Here is a 22,013-nt window from a genome sequence, read left to right on the forward strand (position 1 = left end):
GGGTAGCAGCTGAGGATGACTCCACCTCCCCTCCCCCCACCCCCAGTAATACTTTCTTCTGATGCTTCCTTTGTGAGACCATTTAACCCAAACTATATCTAAGTATCTCTCCAAGGCCTAACTGAGATTAGTAGCCAGAGTAAAACAGTAGCAGATTGTAATTTTTTAATGAAGCTTTATTAGTTTAGTAATTTGACCACCTGCTCTCTCTCTGTTAAAGATTATGTGTGCTTTGTTTAATAGCAAATCCAGCTATCTCAGTAAGTGTACCTTAGGGTATCATAAAATCCTTGGGTACATAGAGAGGCCATTGAGGCCATAAAATACATTGAAGCTCCCTGTGGAACAGTTCAGTCTGTCCCATTCCTCACTTTTTCTATGTAGCTCTCCAAATCGCTTCCCCTTAACTGTGTATGCAATTCTCCTTTGAAAAAATCTGATTGATTTTGTTTCCAGAAGCAATGATGCTCAGATTTTAACTGCTGTCTGCATAAAATAATATAGCCCTCCGAACAACCTTTAACATTTTGCCCATTTCACTAAAAATGTTCTGGAACATACATTATTGGCAACAGCTTCTCTCTATTTCCCTGTCACAATAATCTTCCTCTATCAAATCTCCTCTCTACGTTTTTTATTCCATGCAGAACCACAGTTTTTCCAGCGTAACCTTAGAGCAGAAATTCTTGTGCAATCATTTTGGAAAATTTATGACTTTTCAAACAGGATTGGTTATATTTAGCACAATCTGCCATAAGCGAGGACATCATTGTTTTGATTATTTCATATTTAAAGAACTGAGAATCCATTATTAGTCAAATACATCTACCTGGTAAGTGTAACATTAATTGGCAAAAATTGGATTTCACATGTTTTAGTCTGCTGAATCATTGTATGTATGTAGCAATAACGCCAAATTGTAATACAGGAAGAGTGAGAAAAAAGTGTCAGCGTGGTCCTAGCTGGAAGGAGCAGTTCCTGTGCAGGTACAACAGAAGTAGTATCATTGTAATGCAGTTTCTGCCATTAACTCAGAAAAGTTGTCAGTCCGTGAGGGCAATGTCCCCAATGTACTCAGACACCAAAGCACCTGCCATCGGGGAGATGGAGGCTGCAGGAGAGAGGGCACGTCTGTGCCTCATCCCCTCAATGTCAACTACATACTTGGAGTCACCTGCTCACCCAGCCCCAGCCTCAATGCTGGCCAAACATAACATTATCTTTTTCTTAATTGATCTCTCCAAAAAAGCACTTTGCAAGTTCGAGTACACTCTGTATAATTTGGGATGTATGAGGTGTTTGCAATAAGTTCTGGAGCTGCCCTGCAAACAACCATAATGTCAAAGGGCACCTAGATGAAGAAAGCAGCATGTTGTGTGCCTTGTTTCTTTGTAACTATTCTGAGGGCAGTCATTTTCAGGATGGGAGCTTCAATTTATATTGTTGGGAGTTGACACGTTACATGATCACTGGACACACTGACATGGATCAGAGTTGCCTGGTCCAGTTTTGTGATCGGCACGTGATTCCATGTGGAAATGATTGGTATTATGATTTGCTCCAGTTCCAGTCAATTTGAGATTGCTTAGCAAAGATAACAAAATATGTAACTATTGCTCAAGCAACTATCCCAACAGAGCAAATAGAGAAAAGCGTGCTGTCTTGTTTTACAATGAAGTTATTTCTGTTACATGAAGAAAATACTTGTATTAATATAGTACTTTCACAATTTCAGGAAGTCCCAAAACACTCCACAGTCAATAATACTAAAGATTAGACTCTGTAGTGATGTCAGAAACATGGCAGCCAATTTGCACGGCGTTTCCACCAACGGCTATGTAACAGTGTTTTAGTAATGTTGATTGAAGAACAAATATTGGTCAAGCCACTGGGGATAGCTCCTCTGCTCTCCAAAATTGTGACAAGCTATTTTCTGTCTACCTGATACCTCTGAGCTTGCAGCAGTCCCTAGGAATGGAAATGGGATGTCATGCTTGATGTATAGGTTGTTAATAACAGCTGATTCTTACTGTTCTTTTTTTCTGAAATAAGAGTATCCGTTGACAATGCTGCATCAGCCAAAGAGCTGGAGGAGGGGCTGGATATAGTCAATAGTACAGCAAATTATGTTAATTTATACAAAACAAATGTCTATTTAAAGAGCAGAGGGAAAAAAGCACTAACCACTACAAATTCTCCCATTAAGCATCCATGATTTCTCCAGAAAATTTCAGTGATGGGGGTCACTAGCTTGAGTGACATATGTTATAGAGTTATATATCACTACAGCACATAAAACAGACCCTTCAATCCATCTAGTCCATGCTAAACTGTTATTCTGGCTAGTCTCATTGACCTGCACTGGAACCGTACCCCTCTATCCCCATCCCATCCACGTACTTATCCAAACTTATCTAAAATGTTGAAATTGAATCTGCATCCACCATTCCACACTCTCAGCACCCTCTGAATGAAGAGGTTCCCCCTCATGATCTCCTCAAATATTACACCTTTCAACATTAACTTGTGATGTCTAGTTCTAATCTCACCCAACCTCAGTGTGAAAAGTCTGCTTGCATTTACCCTATCTATACCCTTCATAATTTTGTATACCTCTATCAAATCTCCCCTCAATCTCCTACACTCCATGGAATAAAGTCTTAACCTGTTCTACTATAACTCAGGTCCTCAATTCTTTGCGACATCCTTGTAAATTTGTACTCTCTTCTGGAATGTAGTCATCACGACATACATCTTTTCCAATATTAAATTATATCTGGGTGGGTGATCCAACCTATTAATTCACCACCCAACTAATAAAGCTGACTATTTAACCTAATTTTATTCTTCTATTCAGAAACATTCCCAAGCAGTGGTTGTTCGTCTATCTTTGTCCGTTTATATATACTGTACTGTGTTGTTTTTTCGTAAATTCTGTTTTATTTCTTTTTTTCCCAGTACATGCCAGCAGAAAATAAACCTCAGGATGGTATGTGGTAATGTACCCTCAGGGGCCACTTTATTAGGTCCACCTGTACACCTGCTCATTAATGCAAATATCTAATCAGCCAATCATGTGACAGCAACTCAGTGCAGAAAAGTATGCACACATTGTTGCTGTTCAGACCAAACATTAGAATGGGGAAGAAATATGTTCTAAGTGACTTTGACCGTGGAATGATTGATGATGCCAGACGTGGTTTTGAGTAGCTCAGAAACTGCTGATCTGGAATTTTCACACACAACAATCTCTAGAGTTTACAGAGAATGATACAGAAAACAAAAAAAACATCCAGTGAGCAGCAGTTCTGTGGGTGAAAATGTCTTGTTAATTAGAGAGGTCAGAGGACAATGGTCAGACTGATTCAAGCTGACAGAAAGGTGACATTAATTCAAATATGTATTACAACAGTGGTGTGCAGAAAAGCATCTCTGAATGTACAACACATTGGAGTGGATAAGCTACAGCAGCAGACGATCACAAACATATAGAAATGCACTCAGTGGCCATTTTATTAGGCCCCTGCATATGTATATATACTTTGATAATAAACTTACTTTGAATTTTGAACTCTGAAATAGTTTATGCTAAATCAGAAATAAAGATACATCAATTAGTTATTCATGTTATAACCTAATTTATAGTTCAGAGAATTGTTTAATTTTGTAGATGGATGTAGATCCATTTATGCACAATCCCATTTTCTGACTTCAGCCCCCAACTCTGACTCTCACTTCTCAGTGTCCCCCTAACTTCTTAGCACCAGCCTCTTTAATCGCATTTCACTCTACTGTCACTCTCCTTCCGAATTTACTACAAGTTACCACCTTCCAAGAATCAAGGATCAACTTTACTGACCATATATATTTGCATGTATTAGGAAGTTGCTGTGGTGCGTTGGTTGGGGTACAAAATGCAACAACAACAATAACAATTTATTTAACAATTATGAAGGATAAAGATCGCTAAATAATCCCTAGTTAACCATTCTTCTCTCCTCACGTGCCCCAAGTCTCTGGCCCCAATCCTCCTTGCCCTATCCAGCTCTCCACCCCTCTCTTTCCTGACATTCTTGATTACTTCCAATCTCCCCTTCAGGGCGTAGAGAATGGGAGTAGGGAAGGTAATAACACACAAGCTGTGATAATGAAGGTTGTGTGATGAACTGAAGGAGAGGTCATGTCATTAAAATAGAGGCTTGTCTAGGATGCAGTCAGTGACGGCAGAATGGGCAATAAATTCTGGCTGTGCCCACATCCTATAAGTAAATTTTTAAAAAATGAATGGTCTCCGAATTGGGAAAAATGTACAATGTGACATTTTCCAAGGCTGCTAGAACCAACGCATGGTGTGTTTATGTCCTATACTTGGACATCTCAGGGAGTGGTAATTAACAATGAAACACCTCGCTCCACCTCTGTGGTATCAGATCATCTATCCATAATGAAGTCTTGTTAATGGCCATGCTGCTGAACATAAACATTGTGATGATCAATCTATTAATTGTCTAAATAATTTTGAATCAGACTACTGGAATTTCCAGAGAAGATCCATGAGAATTATCCTAGGAATGAAAGACTTAACATATGAGGAGTGCTTGGCTCTGGCCCTGTATTCACTAGAGTTCAGAGGAATGTACGGGGTGGGAGCAGGGGTTATCACATTGAAGCATACCAAAATATTGAATGGTCCAGACAGAATGGGGTGGAGAGGATGTTTACAATAGTTGGAGAGTCTATGACCAGAGGGCACAGCCTCAGAATACAAGGATTTTGGAACAGAGATGAGGAAAATTTTCTTTAGCCAGAGTTGGTGAATCTTTGGACTTCATTGCCACAGACAGATATGGAGGCCAAGTGATTGCGTATATTTGAAGCAGAGGTTGGTAGGTTCTTGAATAGTAAGGGTGTCAAAGGTTAGAGGGAGAAGGCAGGAAAATGAGTTGAAAGGAAAAACAAATTAGCCACGATTGAATAGTGGAAGGGCCAAAATGGCGTATTGTGTTCCTATGTCTTACGGGCTTATGGCCATAAGGTCTACTGTCAAAAATAGTTTCAACACTGGCACCCACCCAATAAAGTGAAATAAAGTCATATTTTAACCTGTCCACCAAAAAGCAGGGCAAATGCAAAGGGACAGCTACTGTCCTATCAGTGTTCTCTCAATCATCAGCAAAAGTGTTGTTGACAGCGCCATGAAGAACACTTAATCAGCAATTATCTGTTCACCAGTTGCCAGCTTTTGTCTTGTTTGGACTACTTAACTCCAAGCCTCATCCAAAATTTGATCCAAATAGGGACCAAAAGAGGTGAAAGTGAGAATTACTCTCTTTGGCATCAAGAATGCAATTGACAGAGTGTGACATCAGGGTCCCTGGTAAAACTTGAATCAATAGACTTTGAAAGGGAAAATACTCCACAGGCTGAGGTCATACCTTGCTTAAAGGAAGAATGTTCTGATTGCTGGTTGTTAATCATCCCAGCTCAAGGACATCATGACATGAGTTCCGAATTATCCCAGCTATCTTCACTTACTTAATCTGCTTTCTCCTATCATGAAATTAGAGAAGGGATTGTTCAATTCCATTTGCAACTTCTCAGAAAATGAAATTCCTATCTGAATGCAGAAAGGCAAGAACAATATTCAGGCATTGACAAGTGACATTTGTGCCACACAAGTGTCAGAAAATGACCCCCTCCTAAAAGAGCGAGTCTAAACTCTGCTCTTCATTACCTACCACATCCTTGACACCACCCCACTAGTAGATAAAAAATCTCTGGCCCAGCAGGTTAATATCCTAGCAACAAGAACAGGGTCTGAATATCCTGCAGCAAGTGACTCTCTAAGGGTCATAGAAACATTATGAGTTACAGCATGCAGACAGTTCCTTCAGCCGACTGAGTTCATGTTGAACTTCAACTACCCATTTACACTACTCTTACATTAATCTCATTTTTTAACTTCTGATATTCTTCCCTTCCACCATCTACAAGGGCCATGATGGAATACCGCCCAGTTCCTGGATGAATACACATGCAACTCTCGGGAAACTTGACACCATTCTCGTCAATGCAGCCTATTTATTGTCACCCAATCCTCCATGATAAACATTCACTCCTTCCACCCTGAGAACTCTCTTTTACTACTCTATAATGTTCATAAAGCAAACATTTAAATGAAATGTTTATTAAAGGATTGGTAGGATAAATCTTTCTTGAAAGGCAGCAGAAACTGCAGTTTGTAATGATTTTTGGTGCACTTCTGGATTAGGGAAACTATGAGCATGTATGACAGATGTTAGTGATATTAAAATCATGGACTGTACTAAAGTCACAAAGATGAGATGCAAACATTATCAGTGAGGGAATACAAGAATCAAAACGGCGAGTCAGGACAATGATCTATAGAAAAGATGCAGTAATTCAAAAGTGCGCTCAATATATAGAATGAATGATGACATCTCGAGATGATATCCATTGATTGAATAGAAAGTAATTATGTTTCATTAGCAAATCATATTCAGGAACAAAATATACTGGTGTTTCACAGTTAGAAAATGTGATTCGCATTTAAAATTCAAAAATTCTCACCTGTTTCAACATCCCCTCCGGCCATACTCTGTAATCTCCTCCAGTTTCTCAATCCTCTAAGATTTAGCTTTCTTACAATTCTGCCTCCTACTAATTTTAATCTCTCAGCTCTGTGCTCTGGAATTCCCTCCACAAGCCTTTCTGCCAGTCTGGTGCTCTCGTTTCTCTGAGTTTTAAAGCTAAGATGAAAATAATTGTCCTTGACATCCAAGACATCACCTTGGCCATTTCATAAACACAAAATAATCTGCAGATATTGGGGTCAAGGCAACACTCACAACACTCTGGAGGAACTCAGCAGGTCAGGCAGCCCATTCAGATATGTCCATACATGGCCTCCTCTACTGCCATGATGAGGCTAAACTCAGGTTGGAGGAGCAACACCTCATATACCGTCTAGGTAGTCTCCAGCCCCTTGGTATGAACATAGAATTCTCCAACTTCTGGTAATTTCCTCCCCCTCCCTTCCTCTATCCCTATGTCACTCTGCCCCCCCCAGCTACCTACCACCTCCCTCATGGTTCCACCTCCTTTACTACCCATTGTGTTTTCCCCTATTCTTTCCCCACCTTTCCTGCCTATCACCTCCCTGCCTCCCTTCCCCCACCCCTTTATCTTTCCCCTTACTGGTTTTTCACCTGGAAACTACCAGCCTTCTCCTTCCCACCCTCCCCCCCACCTTCTTTATAGGGCCTCTGCCCCTTCCCACCCTCCCCCCCACCTTCTTTATAGGGCCTCTGCCCCTTCCCCCTACAGTCCTGACGACGGGTTCCAGCCCGAAACATCGACTGATCATTTCCACGGATGCTGCCCGACCTGCTGAGTTCCTCCAGCGTGTTGTGAGTGTTACCTTGGCCAGTTCATTGTCTCCTCACTCAGCTCTGGAACACTTGGATACCTGGATATAACAGAATGCTCGTCATCGACTATAGGTCAACCATCAACATTATCATCTCCTTGAAGCTCATCACTCAGTTTCAAGACCTGGCCCATACTTCCCTGTACAACTGCATCCTCGATTTCCTCACTGGCAGACCCTAGTTAGTACAGATTGGCAATAACATTTCCACACTCGTCATCAGCACAGGTGCACCACAGTCCTGTGTGCTTAGCCCCTGCTCTACTCACTTTATACTTATGAATGTCTGGCTAAGACAATCCACCAAGTGCTCTGGTTTCCTCCCAATACCAAAGACATATAGGTTAGTAGCTTAAATGGTCACATGGAATAATTAGACAACTCTAATTCATTAGGCCAGAAGAGCCTGATACTCTGTCATATCTGTAAATAAATTAACAGGGCTTAGAAACACCATCATTTGCAGGTTCTTTTCAGGCTGTGGGCCACTCTAACTTGGAAATGTGTTCCAAGTCCCTTGTAATTGCCGAGTGTACACCATGGAGCTCCCCAAAAAACGGCACACAGAGAACTCCTTCACCAGAAGAAATACGGCAATTCAAGAAGGCAGCTCATCATCACTCTCTCAAACAAATGCTGTGTGGACAATAAATACAGACTTTGCCAGTAATCTCCAGATTCTGAGAAGGAATATGGAAAAAACGGTATTTTGAACATTTCAGTTTCACATCTGAGCTGCTGGTTTTCAGTCCCTGCCTCCACACTGTTCTCCACTCATTGACATGACTGTGGACACAAAGGCCCATGCCTACCCATTGATGTTATTCTCCACCCTTCTACTTTATGCTATCCAAAAACAGTACATGTTATATCATCAACAGCCAAAAAGAAGCAAACAATACTCACTTCTCCATGAGAATGAGGTAGAGCCATAGGGTGGTTATAAACAGCAAGCTTGTTTATGGGTATGTCCAATGGCACTCATCTGACAGAAAATCTTATACTGTCTTAAAATGTTTATGGAAAAAATTGAGGGACTTACGATATGTAATAAAATATTTATACCTCTGAATGTACTGTAGGCAAATTGAATGTCTTAGCATATCTTTCTTTTATCTTAAGTAAATCATATTCAACTGTTAGTTGGTGTCTCCATTTGCGTCACCAGTTTTCTATTCCCCAATCTTATTGCTGTGCACTGAGTCAGTGGAATTCTGTGCCATTTTGATTATCAGTCTGCCCTGTGTTAGTTCTACACAATTAGGATGTCAGTTGATCTCAGTGAGTTTGAATAAGGGAGGAGATGTGGAGGAGGAGGTATGGAAAGAGGTTATAGAAATCTTTCAGTGTTACAGTTTCTATTGGTTTTCACTGGTTCCTCTTGGAGAATGTGAATAGCAGGAAAATTGCACAGGGCTGGATATCCCTGGAGGTATAGAGGCTGCCTATGCTTATGGATGCAAAATGCTCATCTGGAGGCCACATCAAAGGGGTCATTGAATTATTGGAATCGATGGCCATTATTTTCAAGTTGAAGACTTCGATATAGGGAAAGCACTTTCTAAAATAAATATTCTACTGTCTTTTAGCATTTACAAAATTCCTGTAAATATTGCATGATCTGGTTGTGCTAGAGACTCCGCAGATTGGTCAAGTTTTGCATTTTTAGTGTAGGTTTCATAACATTATCAATAACTTTATCCATATGAACATGGGTATCTTTCACTTTTGCCTTTTTATTTTGTGTGTCAAAATGCATCTATATTTATTGTTGATCACTGGATAATTTAACAATACATATAGACTAGCATGACAATCACAATTGCACCTCAAAGTTCAGAGTTCAAAGTTAATCTCTTATCAAAGTAAATATATGTGGCAGGGTAGAGATACGTCTCTACCAGAGTAGGTGTAAGGCGCTCCTTCCTTCCGCTATCCTGCAGGTCACCCTTGGGCAAGGTGTAGCACCTGCGTAGCCCTGTGGTCAGGGTCACATGAAACCATGGGAGCAGGTGGTGGATGGTCGTATGAGTAGCAGATGCATATAACAAGTCCTGGTTATGCAACCACTGCTGCTAGGCAGATAATCTTTGAAGAGTATTGATAATGGCTGAGGTCATCCACTTTGTAAAGACACTGCCCAGAAGACTGCAATGGCAAACCATTTCTTTAAGTTTGCCAAGACAATCATGGTCATTGAACCATGATCAGCTATGTCATACAACACAGCACATAATGATGATGATGTTGAAATATATGTCACCACGTACTACCTTGAGATTTATTTTCCTGCAGGCATTCACAGTAGAACAAAGAAATACAATCAATGAAAAACTGACACAAAGACTGGCAAACAACCAGTGTGCAAAAGAAGACAAACTGCACAAAATAATTAATACTGAGAACATGAGTTGTAGTGTCCTTGAAAGTGAATGCATAAGTTGTGGGATCAATTCAGTGTTGAGGTGAGTAAAGTTATCCATGCTGGTTCAGGAGCCTGATGGTTGAAGGTTAATAACTGTTCCTGAACCTGATGATGTGGGACCTAAGGCATCTCAACTTCCTTCCCATGGCAGTAGTGAGAAGAGAGTGGGGAAGGTGGGGATCCTTGATGCTGGATGCTGCTTTCTTGTAAAGGCTGCTCCTTGTAAATGTGCTCAGTGGCAGGGAGAGCATTTACTGTTTTTACTCCTTCTTTCCCTGATGCTCCAAAATGACACAAGGTATGAAAATCCAGTCATCCAAATGGATAGTTTAAAATGATTCAGTAAATGAATATGGAGAATGGTTGCCATATTTTAAAAGTTTTCCCAGTTTAAGAATAAAGTTCAATAATCTTATGTAAACATTAAGCTATCTATTAATTTTGCAATGACTATCCTTTCAACGTCAAAAACCCCTATCCTTCTATGTTTGGAATCCAAAGACTGCCATCTCCATGGGTTGTGCTAGGGACCTGGCAGATTGGCCGAGTTTGGCATTTTTAGTATAGGTTTCATAACATTATCAATAAATGTATGTTCACATTAATTCTTAGAGCACCTTTTGATGATCCTGGCAGTGTATTACTTGATTTTAGACTTGCAGTTAAGGTTCAGTTGTGCAAGAAGAATTTGTGTGGTACTTTTCAAGTTCCATTCAGAATATCTTAATCAAGTACCACTGCAGAAGATCTAGAAGTGTCATTGGCAAAACAAGTGCCAGAATGATAGATTTCTTGCCCACAATACTGCCAGACCTATTTGCAAAATTAACCCTGTGCACTATTTAAGAGGCACTACAATTTTCTTCCCTCCTCATTTAAGGTTTCTGGGCCATTACTTCCAACAAGGTAACAATAACATGATGAAAGACTTCTCAAGATCTGCATAGCCAGCCTCTTCAGTTCTGATGAGAGATGTTTCCTTCACCACTGCAGAATCTCATTGACCCTGCAGTCTAAGTTCAGAGAGAGAGAAAAAAATTAATTTCCATCTAGGGAGTTAGTTGTCTGATCAGTCAGTTGTCTGTGTGTATTGAGCTTCATAACTCTTGAAACAACAACATTCTAGTCAATATGCTGTCCAAATTGGAATTCAGTCAAGAAAATCATGATTTTAATAAGAAATTATATAATCACTGTGAATAGAGCATGTGCTTAACAATGAATTTTAGTCAGAAAATATTCCACTAAGTTTGAACATCTTGTTCAAAGCTTTTTAGATAAACTTTATAAATTGCATTATTATCTAACTATTTCATATTCATACTGGATTTGAAGCAAGTAGACTATCAGGGTTCATTGATCCATCATTAGTTGATGTAGTATAGTGGTAATTATACAGTAATATTACATATTAATTCTTCACAGTGAGCTGTGTCTAAAATTGGATAATTCATTGATAATGTGACATTATCCTTCCTAATGGTGGAACCTGCTGCATTCCCACAGCTTCTGAGATCCCTGCATTCTTATATCTTGGTCTCTTGTTAATCATTGTGTTACCAGTGGCAATGCACTCAGCTGCCTAAGTCCTAAACTCTGGAAATTTCTCTTAAATCTTTTTGTTTCTTGACCAAACAATCCTTTAATATGTTTTTAAGACATAACCATTTGATTGCATAACATAGTCTCTCAATGCATTAAAACTATTTTGCACCTTGGAATATTTTAATGCATTAGAAGTGCTATGCACACTCAGTGCCCACTTTATTAGGTACACTTGCATGCCTGATCTTTAATGCAAATATCTAATCATCCAATCATGTGGCAGCAACTCAATGCATTAAAGTATATAGACATGGTCACAAGGTTCGGTTGTTGTTCAGATCAGAATGAAGCAGAAATGTGATATAAGTATCTTTAACCGCGGAGTGACTGTTGGTGTCAGACTGAGTATCTCAGAAACTGGTCATCTCCTGAGGTTTCCATGCACTACAGCTCTAGAGTTTACAGGAATGTTGCAAAAGAAAACCCAGTGTATGGCAGCTCTGTGGGCAAAACCACCTTGTTAATGAGGCGCATCAGAGGAGAATGGCCAGACTGGTTCAAGCTGACAGGAAGGTGACAGTAACTCAAATAACCGTGTGTTACAACAGAGCATCTTTGAATGCACAACATGTCAAATCCTGAAGTGAATGATGTCCAGCAACAGAAGACCATGAACATACAGTACACTCAGTGGCCACTTTATTAGGTACAGGAGAGATTTAATGAAGTGGCCACTGTGTGTAAATTAGAGATGTCATTGTCATTAAACATTTGCTTGGTTCTGCCTCATTGATCAGAAGAACCAAAGTAACATTATGTTTATATTGTCCCCAATGGAGTGTTTTACAGCTTGAGAGGGCTTGTTTTGCTGTAGAAATCTGTATCAAAGATATTCACCACCTAGCATAAATCTAATTACTCACTTTTTAAGCATTAATTTGACTGTTTTTCCCAAAATAATTTACTGGTTCTGATCCAATGTTTAATTTGATTAAGTGCAGCCTGTCCATATGTCTTAATTATATTCTTGAAACAAAACCTGTTGTTGATTACAATCACCATGGATAAAAGTGAATTGCCTTATCTTTCACTCATGCTCTTGGAGGCATACAGGGAGTAAACATTTCTCTCAGTAGAACAGAGTCTAGATGACAGAATGCTACATCAAGTGGATATTAATAGGAAAACTATAAGTCAAACACACATGGGATGAAGAATAGGAAAAAGCACGATAATTTTATGCTGCACAAAAAAGACTTAGGATCTGGGTAAACCATTTATTGTTTGAGTGTGTCAAATTTTGGATACAGTGCTATAGTTTCAGCTCCCTCAAAAGGATGGCACTCTAAGAAAAGTCAGGGCCAGCACTTGACCTCAACCTGCTACAACAAAGATCCTTATCCCAATATTGTTTGTGGGCCCATAATGACTGAAAATTGGATGTCACATTTATCTGTTTTGTAATAGTGATGAAAATTCAGAAGGACTTCAACGTTCAAAGTATTTTTATTTTCAATGTAAGTATATGACACTGTATATAGCACCCTGAGATTCATTTTCTTGCAAGTATTCATGAACAAAGAAATACAATAGAGTTAATGAAAAGCTACACACAAAGACTGACAAACAACCAATGTGCAAAAGAGGACAATCTGTGCAAATACAAAAGCAGACAAATAAACATAAGTTGCAGAGTCCTTGAAAGTCAGTCCATAAACTATGGTTATTGACTGCAAAGTATTTTCAGTTGAACTTGGACTGTAAAAACATAGTTCATATTCTTAACTAGACTAAGATTCTTTCATTTATTTGCCCAATCCAGGATAAATTTCATCCCACAAAGAAGTAACTCCAAACAAAAATTGCTTCAAGATGCTCAGGCAAGATATTTTAATGACAAAAGGAACAAGCACAAGTCATTCTGAACCCATAACAGAAGAAAAATAAACAAAGGGGTTTGCTACAGATTGTTAGGTGATTTTTCTTAAATGAACTGATACCAGTGTTAGTTCTCCTCTAGTAAGTGTGTTCCTTAGTTGCAGGAATGTAGGATTGAGATTAACTGAATGAAGCTCAGTTCACCATTGGCAGAACCAATCAACTGGAACCTGTTGTCTCGCCCTGAGACTTCCACTTATACACTTGGATTTCAGAGTGCCTGGTGATCCTCTTGCCAAGCCTTTGGACATTGCAGCACATGTTGTTTATTCAAATGTTTGGCCCTAAAATAACCTGTGCATTCTTTAACTGATTGCAATATTTCTATTAATACACCCTACAATAACAGCCAGCAGGAGAGTGCAAGACCAACCACATGTTTCCTCATAGACACAAACTCCTCACTTAGAATTTACAGTTCAGGTAAGTTCAACAAGTCAGCACTGGTGTTCATACTCCACGGGAATCTCTCCACACTGGATTCGTCAAATTTTAACAGCATAGCATTCTACGCTGCTCAGTTTTATTTATTTATCTACCCCTAAATGACTGTATTGTGTTCATTCAAAGTATTCCTTGCAGAATAAATTCTGTGCTCATTCTCTAAGTATGTTAATAATAGAACTCTGATTTAAACAAATTAGAAACCTTAAAATGAAATGTTTTGCCTCCATCAATTGATACCATTTTAGAGAAGAGGCTTGTCATCAGATGTTTAGAAAACAATGATGTGTCTGAGTACAGACAGCAAGAATTTATAAAAAGAAAGTCATGATTGACTAATCTATTAGGGTTCTTTAAGGTTGTGTCTAGTAGAATAGATGAAGAAGAACCAATGGACATGGTGTATTTGAATTATCAGAAGATTTTTGCTATGATCCCACACTGGAGATAGATGAAAAACCTGTCAGATGCAATACTGTATATACTGTATCTATGAGATAATAAACTTAAGAAAAAAAAACTTTTTTAATTATAAGAAATTTGGAAACGCTGATGTTCAAAGAGACCGGAGTAAGTTTGTACACAAGTCACTGAAAGCAACCATACAGGTAAACAAGCAATTAGTTTGGTCGATAGCATACTGGTTTCTATTATAAGAAGAGATGAGTACAGATGTCTTCCTACATCTATCTGTAGGTTCTCGGTGAGAGCACATATGGAGCGTTGCATACAACACTAGTTTCCTTACTTAAAAGCAGACTTTGAGAGAGTGTAGCAAAGCTTCACTGGACTTGTTACTAGCAAAGTGGGGCTATTATAAGAGGAAGATAGGTTAGGACTCCGTTCTCTAGAAGAATAAGAAGTGACTTTTCTCACAGGGCTCAAATAGTTTGTTGCAGGGAGGATGTTTCCCTTGACTGAGGAATCCAGGACCAGGGGCCACAGTTTGAGAATAAGGGCTTCATTGTTTAGGACTGAGATGAGGAGAAACATTTTCACTTAAATGGTGGTGAACCTTTGGAATTCTCTACACTGGGAGTGAGGGCATTTTGGAGACTCATTCATTGAGTTCATTCAAAACTGCAATCAGTATATTTCTGGACATTGAGGAAATCAGAGATGTGATTGTGTTGGACAACAGAGCCTACTTCAGAGGCTCTTCTCATTGCCACCATCAAGGCAGTGGTACAGGAGCTTGAAGACACACATTCAACATTTAGGGGCAGCATCTTCCCCTTTGCCATCAAATTTCTGAATGGACAAATGAACCCACGTACACTACTTCACTTTTTTTTCCATTTTTTGTTTCTTTTTGCACTACTTATTTAATATATATTTCTTATGGTAATTTATGGTTTTTTATTATATATCGCAATGTCCTGCTGCCGCAAAACAAAACAAAAAACCATGACATATGCCAAGGATATTAAACCTGATTCTGATTCTGAATGAACTATTCCTAATCCTAGTTACATTATAGTCTTAAAGTCATACAGCACAGAAATAATCCTTCAGCCCAACATCAGGTACCCATCTATACCAAACCCAATTACAAGCACCTGATCCATAGACTTCAAATGCCTTGCCAATTCAAGTAGTTATCCAGAAAGTGAGAGTACCCACCTCCACCAGCCCCTCATCACTGCAAATACCAGATGTTCTTATGCACCAATAAATGTGCTAGTGCTGACTTGATACAAGACCCATTATAAGAAACAAAAGGTTTAGTTGACACAGTGAGCCATGGTTCCTGAGAAAATTAGTATAGCTATCCACTTTTCATGTCATCAGAACATTTAGGTTTTTAAATACAGTAATTTTATAAGCTGGCATGTGTTGTGAAAATAGCTGAAAAATTATTATAGAGAAGTGGATGTTAGGGTTGAGTTGGACGAACGAGAGGATGTACGTCCAATTCAAACCTAACACTTGGAGTACGTTTTGTCAGTTAAATTTCTAGAATTATCTTCCTGCTATAACATTGGCGAATTTATCCAGATGTGGATAATTTGCAAGCCTTATCACACTGCTGACTGCAATGCACTCTGTTGGTTACTATAAATTGAATGCAGATAAGGGACCTTTTCTCTCATTCTTTTGCCCTGATCACTTTCACTTTGGGAACTGATAGTATCTACTCCCGCAAAGAGAGCCGAGGAGATTTATTAATTGGGTAATTTTGCAATCCCGTATAATGTAAGGATTATACATATAACACAAATGTAATCTAAAGTTTCCCCCACCCAATCTGCTTTCAGTTGCTTTCTAGCGAATGCATTTTGAATATAAAACATTTTATAAATAAACAGATTGTTCCCGTCACCCTGATTAATATCATTTCTTTCCAATACGCTGGCTGCTTTATGTGTGTGGTTTATACCATCTGCGAGCGGGGTCGGGGGAGGCGTGAGGGGATGAGAGTCACGGAGGCTTGCGCGGATTGTGGCCGCCCCTCTGGCCCGGCCAATGTTTCGGAGCAAGCTCTCGTGTCGACCACTTGAACTCAGCATCCACCCCCCACCCACTCCACCGCCAGGAGCGGGACTGGAGACGCGGAACTCCCTCCCCTTCGCGCTAACTCCATGAACAGCGAGGCACCTCGTCGGCGTGTGTTTAGCAAAACAATATCCTAAATCCCTCCCTCTCCCTCCTCCTCCTCGCCCCGAAAGTAGTCATGCAGTAAAGACCACCCTCCTCCCCCCCCCCCACCAAGCTGGTGGCGAGCGGATGTTGTCCGTCGCCACCATGCAAAACTCCCTTAGGGAAGCGGGCGAGCTCCTAATGAGCGTCCACCAGTTAACACACCATCAGCACCACTCCAAATCGAACAGCACCGGGGTACAGTCTTTTTAAAAAAACAATTGCAATAATGTTTCGTTTTATTTAAGTCTCTGCTGGGGATGCGAAGAGCGCTCCAGCGAGCCGAGGTGAGCGCCCGCGCCCTGCTCACACCCGTCACCAACTGTCCGTCACATCTAATGTATTCCTTTTGCAGGAACGAGTCTACCGGTGCCTGGTCCACTCTGGGATGTAAAACTGTGCTTACCGATGCATCCCACACCAAATGCTTGTGTGATCGCCTCTCGACATTCGCCATTTTAGCTCACCAACCCCGAGAAATAGTAAGTAATCAAACAGAATAAGAATTAATAAATTCTATATTTATTTTTAAAAGAGCTGCCAGATATAATTTTTCGCCCCCACTCCCTCCCCTTCTCTCCTTTCCTATCGTTTACTAAAGCAGCTGTAAGGACGGGCCCCGCTGCTTATCAACCCTCTTGTCATGTGGGGTTAAGTAAATAATTGATTACTGTGTTACATCGGGCAAAAATAATCATCTGGAGGGTGGGCGGGGGGAGAGAGTGAACCTATAGTGTGAATAAGAAAATGATGTGAATCCAATGAGCCGGGTGTTTTTTAACTGTCTTGATTATTAGTGTTTTTTAAAGAATAAGTGATTTTATTGTTCATGTATAATTTGACCGTCCCATCCCCAAAATTATGCTATTTAAAAATGCCTTTGAAAAGTAATTGTGAAATTCCGACACATTACTTGAAGAGCTTGTGCTTAGAGGTGTCTGTGTGTTGGGGTACTGTGCGCTTATAAGGTTACCTTTGCCTTTGATCAACCCCCTCGTTTTCACGGTGATTCTTAACCGTTACTTGAAATGAAATATGATCCAGTAACACCTTGCGCCTGATTCGCCAATCCGGAAGCCATGGGTATCAGCTCTCAAAGCTGTGTTGAGTTTGGGGGCGGGGGAGGATGCTAGGCAAGATTACTTGTACTGTATCTGCCCCATCAGCTGTTCCGCTTTGTCTGCTGGGTTCTGTTCTGCCAGGGCTCAATGTCTGCTGCAGTTGTGATTTGAGTAAAAGGTACTGATGAATGTTCCCCTTGTAAAGGACTGTCCCAAAGGTGTGTGGGTCACCTTGTGAACTTGGTCTTTGCAGTGATATTGCTTGGTGTTGTCACAGCGTTTTAAACATGCCACAAAATGTTGTTGGATTTGTGCTGATGCGAATTTTGCCGTTAAGTGAAACCATGCCAAATGGTGAAGAAGGGGAGTAAACTTACAGAGATAATCTCTGCTATCTGATATCTGTTTTCCAAAGACTCAGGTAGATCATAAATCACTGGCCCTGATTTACTTTGACAGCCCAGGTTATATTTTAAATGGCCAGCCATTAGGCCACACTTGAGTCTGCTGATTAGAACTGTTCCAGCTCATGTTCTGTGTCCTCTCGCTTGCAACACTCTCTGCTGTAGGTATCACCAGGCAAACTTAGATTTGAGGATGTAGTATAGGTTACTGTTTGACTGACTTCAAAATTTTGGAATACCTTTGGAAAATTTTACAGCAATCAAGCCTTTGGTTTTGGGTGAGAGTGTGCATCTAATTAATGACTAGGTATTGGTCCACATATACCCATTTACATTGAAAAGCTTATCTTACATACTGTTCATACTGATCAAATAATTACACAGTGCATTGAACTAGAATAGTAATAATAGTGCAGAATAAAGTGTAAAAGCTAGCACACTGCAGGTAAACGATAAAGTGCAAGATCATAATGAGGTAGATTATACGATCAAGTGTCCATCTTATCGTACAAGAAGTCCATTCACGATTCAACAGGATAGATGCTGTCCTTTAGCCTAGTGTTACGTGTTTTTGTATATTCTGCCTGATGGGAGAGCTCAAAAGAACAAATATATGGGGTACACGGGTTTTTTGATTATTTTGGCTGCTTTACTGAGGGCCTTGGAAATATGGATGGCATCCATGGAGGGGAGGCTGGTTTCTATGATGTGCTGAGCTGTGTCCACAACTCTGCAGTTTTTTGCTGTCACGTGTAGAGCCGTTGCCATACCAAGCTGTTATGCATCCAGGTAGAGTGTTTTCTATGGTGCATCAATACAAATTGGTAAGGGTTTCAGCCTATCCTTCCTAATTGTGGTCTTTTGGTCATGAAGTCAAGGATCCAATTGCAGAGGGAGAGGAGGAAATGTATTATAAATAACCACAAGTCACTTGTCCTGTTTTGCCTTAGTCATTAAAATCTGTGAGGAATTAACAAGACTGCAGTGAGATTAAAATAGGATTAGTGAAAATGGAAGATAAATGTTTGGCATGAACGAGTGGACCAAGGAGCCTGTATTCATATAACTGTATCACGTGCATAAATATGTGGACTTCAGAGTTTTCTGTGTGATCATGTGGATATTGTCCAGGTGCGCTGGTTTCTTCCAACGTCCCAAAGAAACGTTGATTGTTAGATTGATTGGCCACTGTCAGATACCCCTGATGTGTAAGTGAGTGGTTGAATAATCAACGGGAGTCATGTGGGAGAAAATGTGAAGGGTAATAATGGGGAGGAGTAGGATTGTTGTGAGTGCCAGCATAGAGTCTGTGAGCTGAGTGGCTCCCTTCATTATGAAGATTATGAATAAAAGTCAAAGACAAAATTCCGCAGATGTTAGAAACCTCACAAAAGCAAAATGATGAGAGTAATCAACAGAACATTTTCTGTGAAGAGGCAAACAGTTAAAGTTTTTGGTTAATAACTTTTTATCAGGTCTGGAAAATCACAGAGATGAACCAGTTTTATGTTGCAGAGAAGAGGGCGGTAGAAATAGAGGACAATGAAAGAGGGGAGGCAAGAGAGATTAAATAACAAAAATAGTTGTTCAGAAGGTGCTTGGGGAAGGGAGGGGCTCTTGCCAGTGATCGAGATGTTCACTATTGTTAGGCAAGGGATGATCCTTCTGAATGCAGAAAGAGGAAGATGTGCTTGAGGAGACGTCATGCTCAAGGTGTGGGAGCTGGTGACTGAAATGGTGGGCGAGGGAAAGTTGAACCCTGCCATGCTTCTACAAGGAAGAGCAGAAATGTGAGAAATAGGTCAGACATAGCCAAGGGCCCTGCAAGAGAATTCTCAGCAGAAAGCAGCAGCACAGATGCAGAAGATAGCATTTCAGGGATTGCAGTGATGCAGTCAGCTTAACTGTAAGAATGGAATGGCAGGAAACAGGGTGGGCAGTAGCCAAGGTAGTTGCAGGGGTCTGTGAACTTACTAGTTGCTAAGCTACTCCCATACTGTCCTGATAAGTCAAAATACAGGGGGAGTAAAAATAGTTAGCAAAGTTGATGTTTCTAGTTCAAGGTGAGAGCAGGAAGCAGCATTGGTATATTTGTCAATGTGCCAGGAAAAAGAAATGAGAAAGAAGAGCAGGATTAAAACAAAGAACATTCTACGTATGCCAAGAGGAGGTTGCTGTATCTGAAACTTGCAAAGTTTTCAGGGGAAATGGGTTGATTCAAAAGAGCAACACACATCAAATTTGCTGATAAACGCAGCAGGCCAGGCAGCATCTCCAGGAAGAGGTACAGTCGACGTTTTGGGCCGAGACCCTTCGTCAGGACTAACTGAAAGAAGAGCTAGTAAGAGATTTGAAAGGGGGAGGGGGAGATCCAAAATGATAGGAGAAGACAGGAGGGGGAGGGATGGAGCCAAGAGCTGGACAGGTGATTGGCAAAAGGGATATGAGAGGATCATGGGACAGGAGGCTAGATTCAAAAGAGGCCAGGCAGCATCTTTGTGTTGAGCAAAAGAATTGATGTTTTGGGCTGATAATCAGATGAAGGATTGTCAGCCTGAAACATGAACTCTGTTTTTCCCTCCACAGGTGCCGCCTGGGCTGCTGACTATTTCCAGCGTTTTCTGTGTTATTTCAACCTTAGAGTAAGTTCAACCACATGGAAGTTGTTGCGGGGGGATTGGTTTAAACTGCCATCTTGAAATAAACGAGAAGGCCTTTAGCCATCCTATTTGTCAGTTGGAAGGTCTGCTGAAACTGCATAAATATTGCTATCAAAAATGCTGTAGGAGGAGTTTAGATTTGTCTTTCATAGAATGGAAGTCAAACTAATTTGACTTTGGAAATTGAGCAGATTGTCATTGTGTTAAATCAATTTTGTTCTGTGGTCCATCATTGACCTTCACTGCCACATTGAGGCTCTAATGTAGGCCATAGAACAAATAAATTAGTTTCACACACAAAATGCTGGAGGAACTCAGCAGGCCAGGCAGCATCTATGGAAAAAGAGTATAGGCGACGTTTCAGGACAAAGGGTCCTGCTGAAGGGTCTCAGCCTGAAACGTCACCTGTACTCTTTTTCCATAGATGCTGCCTGGCCTGCTGAGTTCCTCCAGCATTTTGCATGTGTTGCTTGGATTTCCAGTATCTGCAGATTTTCTCCTCAAGTAAATTAGTTTAGTAGAATAGGAAGTTTCTCATCTCAGTTATTTTACCAGCTAATTACTTCTCTTGAATTCTGTTAGAACTGTCTGGATTTTGTTTATTAGAGAGATGCAGCATGGATAAAGGCCCTTCAGCCCATCTGGTTTGTGCCAACCTTCAAGCATCCATTCTTTTCCCTAACCCTTTTTACTCTCCTCACACTCTTATCAACTCTTCCAGATCTGTCACTCGTCCACACACAGATTTAAAGGGACTAATGAGCTTACCAGCCAGCAGATTTGAGGATGTGAAACCCATGAGGTCACAGGGAGAACACGCAAACGCAACACTAACAGCACCAGAGGCCAGGACTGTACCTGGATTGCTGAAGCTGTGAAGTAGCAGGTCTACCAGCTGCACCACTATACGATCCATTTGTGTTTTTGGTCATGCAGGAATTCTCTAGGTCTTTAATTTGTTCCTCACAGTTAATGGGAATTCTACCTTCTGGAGCTGACTGCTCAGAACATTGAAGTAAATAATACTCGTTTTGATTATTGCCCACGGACTCTTGGATAACTCCTGAGCCTTGCACTCAGTGGCCACTTTATTAGGTACGGGAGTGTAATGTTCATGATCTGTTGCTGCTGTAGTCTGTCCACTTCAAAGTTTGACCCGTTGTTCGTTCAGAGATGCTCTTCCGTACATCACTGTTGTAACGCATGGTTATTTGAGTTACTGTCACTTTCCTGTCAGTGTGAACCAGTTTGGCCTTTCTCCTCAGAACTCTCTCATTAACAAGGCGTTTTCACCCACTGAACTGCTGCTCACTGGATTTTTTTGTTTGGTTTTGTTTTTTGCACCATTCTCTGTTAACTCTAGAGACTGTTGTGCGTGAAAATCCCAGGAGATGAGCAGTTTCTGAGATAATCAAACCATCCTGTCTGGCACCAACAATCATTCCA

The 22,013-nt window shown here is 40.5% G+C and overlaps 1 protein-coding gene across 12 annotated transcripts in view; it reads left to right on the forward strand.

The window, feature by feature from the left end:
* Positions 1-22,013, forward strand: part of adgrb3 (adhesion G protein-coupled receptor B3) — an 835,097-nt gene that overhangs the window by 617,408 nt on the left and 195,676 nt on the right. For all 12 annotated transcript variants that reach the window (XM_063040268.1, XM_063040273.1, XM_063040274.1 and 9 more), the window contains one exon: positions 16,798-16,924. In XM_063040268.1, coding sequence (XP_062896338.1) covers positions 16,798-16,924 — 127 coding nt within the window. The remainder of the gene's footprint in view (positions 1-16,797; positions 16,925-22,013) is intronic.

This window comes from Mobula hypostoma, chromosome 2 (assembly GCF_963921235.1).
Source record: "Mobula hypostoma chromosome 2, sMobHyp1.1, whole genome shotgun sequence".
Lineage (NCBI taxonomy): Eukaryota > Metazoa > Chordata > Chondrichthyes > Myliobatiformes > Myliobatidae > Mobula > Mobula hypostoma.